Source organism: Primulina huaijiensis, chromosome 10 (assembly GCF_012295235.1).
Source record: "Primulina huaijiensis isolate GDHJ02 chromosome 10, ASM1229523v2, whole genome shotgun sequence".
Lineage (NCBI taxonomy): Eukaryota > Viridiplantae > Streptophyta > Magnoliopsida > Lamiales > Gesneriaceae > Primulina > Primulina huaijiensis.
The window spans coordinates 977,263-982,069 of record NC_133315.1 but is presented as its reverse complement, the minus strand read 5'-3'; the positions used below and the strand labels follow the sequence as shown (position 1 = coordinate 982,069).

The 4,807-nt window shown below is 34.2% G+C and overlaps 1 protein-coding gene across 1 annotated transcript; it reads right to left on the bottom strand.

The window, feature by feature from the left end:
• Positions 1 to 1,401: 1,401 nt before the first annotated feature.
• On the bottom strand, positions 1,402 to 3,525 carry LOC140986650 (gibberellin 20 oxidase 1-D-like). Its single transcript, XM_073454956.1, has 3 exons — positions 2,814 to 3,525; positions 2,272 to 2,593; positions 1,402 to 2,095 (listed from the first exon to the last, which is right to left on the bottom strand). Exons 1-3 carry the CDS (start codon positions 3,353 to 3,355, stop codon positions 1,823 to 1,825), a joined length of 1,137 nt encoding a protein of 378 aa, XP_073311057.1. The 5' UTR covers positions 3,356 to 3,525; the 3' UTR covers positions 1,402 to 1,822.
• Between the last annotated feature and the right edge of the window lie 1,282 nt (positions 3,526 to 4,807).

Genomic DNA, 4,807 nt, shown 5'->3' with positions numbered 1-4,807 from the left:
GATATTTAAATATGAATTAAATTAATTATAAAAATATTATAGTACACAACGCATATCAAGAGTCACTAATTTGTATACGTATGTACGTGATTTGGGTATGATATATAAATATTTTATTTTCTGTTTAATTTTTATTATATACGTATAAGAATGATAGAAATTAGAAAATTATTATTTAATTTATTTGTCCCTTTTTTAGTAGTTCAAGTTTGGTTAATTTTAGCCATACCTTTTCAAATATACATATATTCTTATGTGTGTAGCAAAAGCCTCAATGGTGAAACTTTTTATGTTTTTTTTAAAAAATAATTTCATTATTTTTGTTAAGAGTAAGACTTGAATTTAACTCAACCACAAAAACTAACTCAAAATGGAAGAAATTTTCAAGTTCATATATGCAAATCTCGGAGATTTTATCCAAAAGATTTGTGACAAGAGGAGATGATTGTCCAATTCTATATATGTAACTCACACAGATTTTATTCAATCGATGTGAGACAACTAACATACCTCCTCACGTCCAAGAATGAACATCTAGAGCGTGAAATTTACAAGTTATCCATCTATCGTCAGAACGAGTGACTCAACTATGATCAGTCCAACACATAACGGTGGTCTTTGGCCATGATCGAGAATTGTCTCTGATACCATGTTATGATTAAGACTTGAACCTAACTTAACTTCAAATGTTAGCTCAAAGAAGAGGATTGTCTAAGTCTATATATACAATTCCTATATAATTTATCCAACCAATATAAGNAGAATAGCGACAGGAGCGTGGGGCGACGTTTCCAAAAATATTATTTGTAGTTATATGTATGTATGTCTGATATGATAATATCGTAGGAAGAATTTCGCAGCACAAAAAGGACAAACAAAAGGACAATGTCGTGTCGCTTTGGTATTTTATATTTCCAATAAACTTCCAAAATTCAATATATATTCTAGATAACAATTGTACAGATGGTATTATAAAAATTTACTCTTTATAAATAATATTATATTATATAGTTTTATAGTTTCATGACATATAATATAAAATAAAAAACAGCACTTCCAATAAAATCCAATTTACTGAAAGCTCTGTCAATTCGTAATAGATTCATTTTGTGGGTCATGTTTTATCTCCTGTATTTTTCAAAAGTCTTTAAATTTCCATTTGACCCCAATTTACATTTTACTTTTGGTCCATGAAGTTTAGAGCATTTTCGGTTTGACCCACCTTATTTCAGACTTGGAACATTCCCATTTTATGAATGCCAAAGTCAACTGTCAAAACTTGATTTGTATTTTCGAAAATGATTTTTTTAATCAATTAACTTGTCCAATTTTGAATCACAATCGATATCAGGGGTACAAAGGAACTTCTTACCATGAACTTATAAAGTTTCATTTGACATATATAAAACAAATATTATAATTAACCATATGCAAAGATATTTAAAATCATATATACTATCAAACCACAAAATCTGAAATTACAAAATTGCCCTCAAATCATTTTATTCTTATTCCACTATCAACAATTCATGATTCTCTATTTCAACTAAAACTTGAAAACAAATCCCACTTCTTCAACTATACATCCACTTACCCTAACACCACAAAGCATAGCTTAATTTATATATAAATATATCTTAATTCAATCACTCAATATATATATATTTTTTGATTCCAAATATTATTTCATGCCTGTAGATGAGTGACACCCGCGACCAAAACAAGTTCCCCTAATTGAAAATCGAACTTTTAACATTCGATATATTGATCAAGAAACCCTAATTACTAAGGGTTTTAAGAAGTAATCAATATCGAATCGTCTTTAATTCTTTAGTTGTTCTTGTTGTCGGATCCAAACGGAAAAAGTGTTGAGCGTGTTCATGTCAGCTCGGTAATGTTTCTGCGTAAACTCGAGGAGTTTTGGCCATCTGAAATCAGGATATATTCTAGGATAATTTGAGTCCACCAATTGAGGTGGTGGGCACACCACCTTATCCTTCTTAGGACAAAGGAAAAAAGCTAGAGATTTCCTAGTACATTTGTTGTTCACCACTGCCCTGTGCAAGCAACTTTTGTACCTCCCATTTGTAAGTGCCTGTCCAAAAAAACAATCACACAATTCTTTTTAATTAGGTAAACAATCCATTTAACTTATAACATATATACTCACGTATCACATTCGGTCATATGTATAACTAGTACATTGTACATAGTAAGCTGGTCTAAAGATGAGTCAAAAGAAATTTAGAATGAATGATCTTAGTTATATACCATGAAAGTGTCGCCTATGTTGACGACGAAAGCATCGAAATTCGGAGTAATCGATTGCCATTCTTCGTCGACGAACACTTGTAGTCCACTCACTTTGTCTTGGTGAAGAATGGTTAGTGATGTAGGGTCACAGTGAGGTCCCGTTCCAAGTGTCTGATCTGGTTTTTGACACGGTGGATAGTAGTTTAATCTCATTATCGATTCGTTTTCTTCGAAGAATTCTTTGAAATGGTTCGGGCTCACCCCGAGGCTCATCCCCAGGAGTTCCATGATCCCTAGAGATAGTGTGCTCATGGCATTACAATAGTCTTGGTATACTTCCCTGCAATAATTATTTGTTCAACACCTTAATGATTGAGAATTTTGATAGGATACTTTAAAAAGTGGTAGGTACATGAACGAAAAAGTGGGAGCATATATTGAATGGTCTTACTAATTATTGTGAGAGAACAATTATTGATCGATGCTGGTGACATGTATCAAATCATTTCCTGTCTTTAAGAAAATTCAAGAACTTAAAAAATGGGAACATTTGGACTCACCCTAAGTGTAGGAAATCGTCGCCTAATGTCCCTTGAAAGTACTCTTCCACAACGTGCGATGACTCCTTCTCCGCGGAATAGTGAAACGAGAGCGTTTCTTTCCACGGTAGCTTCGACGAAAATCTCCCCGTGAAGCTACTGGCATAACCACAATGCTCGCCGAGTTTCCTTTGAGCCCTTTGCTTCTCATGAAGCGGTTGCTCAAAGAAACAATCCATGTAACGGTGAGCATCCGATATAAGTTTAGGGTTAACTCCATGATTCACCACTAGGAAGAAGCCGTGCTTTCGGCACGCCTCTCCCACGAGCTCGGATGCTTTAGTAGAGGCGATAGGGTCACCGGAGAGGAAGCCACCGAAGTCGACGAGGGGAACATTGAGCTCCGGGGGATTCGCGCTAGGCTTCTCGTGATCGGGCCATACAAACTGTGATGGTATGTTGGACTGGTGTTGTAGCAATGATGCGTCGAAAACGAGTGACTCTCCCTGCTGGTCTCCGCCTATGTGTGTAAATTTATTCTCGATCATGCACTCTATCGTCATTGCATAAGTGTCGAGAGTACCTGAATAACCGGAACCGCAGATTTACGATAATATATAAGAAGCGGAATCGGGGGGAAATTTGTTTGAAGAGGAGAACAAAAGAGGGAATTCAAAGAGTTGTGATAGAGGAAAAGCCAAGGCCGCTCATTCAAGAAAATAGGTGCACAAATCTTGGAATCTTTATAGTCTCCCTCGTGGTGTCCCCAACATAAACAACAAAAGGTAGCTATTTGCAATTAAGGGCTTTTATTTCAAAAAGAGACCCCCCAATTTTAAGTAAATTATGCTTTGGTCCATTTTGGAAGGTGAGCATTCCCTGATGGCTTTTGGCGTTTCTTTTGGTAGCAAGGAATGATTAATTAACCTTATAATGCAGGGGTGCTATATAAATAATAATGCTCCGGTTATCTGAAAAATTAATTTTTTTAATAGACATCTTCAATATATATATATATATATTGACGTACACGTTTATGTGAGTACCGATGAGACAAGACTCATCTATTGGATATGATAAAATATAAAAAATTGCACATCCAATAAGTGAGTGTCACCTCATCGATGCTTACATAAATATGCACGGTGAGTGTGCATCATATCAAAACCATATATATATGTGTGTGTGTGTGTGTGTGTGTGTGTGTGGATGTCAATTTCTAATTAACTTGGATAAATGACAAATGACAGTGTAAACGAAGTATTACCTTCGGCCATTGATATTCCAGCAAACTCGGTATAATATTTGTATATTAAATATTTCTAACTCTTTATTACAATTGTGCTAAGAGAGTCCTCAAATGACACTATTTATAGGCATACTAATTATTATAATGCAAAAACTTGTGTGAGACGGTCTCACGGGTCGTATTTTGTGAGACAGATCTCTTATTTGGGTCATTCATAAAAAAATATTAATTTTAAAAAATATTATTTTTTATGCTAAAAGTATTATTTTTTAATTGTGAATATCGGTAGTGTTGAGTGTCGACCCGTCTCACATATAAAGATCCGTGAGACCGTCTCACAAGAGACTCAACCCGTCTCACGGATAAAGATCCATGAGACCGTCTCACAAGAGACTCGACCCGTCTCACGGATAAAGATACATGAGACCGTCTCACAAGAGACCTACTCTTACTATAATCAAATAAGATATGGGATTGTAATGAATCAAAAAAATAAAATTATGAAGAGATTATGCAATATACTGAAGATTAGATTATAACAAGATTATGGTAAGATTACAGATAAAAACTTATCCAAAGGTTTATTTATTTATTTATAAAAACTTATAAAAAATACACAGTTCTATATCCAGACTCGCGCAACAAATTTCACTTAACAAACATGATAAAATACGAGAAACTAAATGTATATGTGCTATTTGGATCAATAACATAAGCTATATTATATATATCTCTCTCACACACACATACAAACACATATATATAA

Coding starts and splice junctions, on each gene's coding strand:
- LOC140986650 (XM_073454956.1), bottom strand. CDS start 3,355: ATGACGATAGAGTGCATGATCGAGAATAAATTTACACACATAGGCGGA. Junction 2,594..2,813: donor GACGATTTCCTACACTTAGG/GTGAGTCCAAAT, acceptor TAATTATTGCAG/GGAAGTATACCAAGACTATT. Junction 2,096..2,271: donor ACATAGGCGACACTTTCATG/GTATATAACTAA, acceptor TTTTTTGGACAG/GCACTTACAAATGGGAGGTA.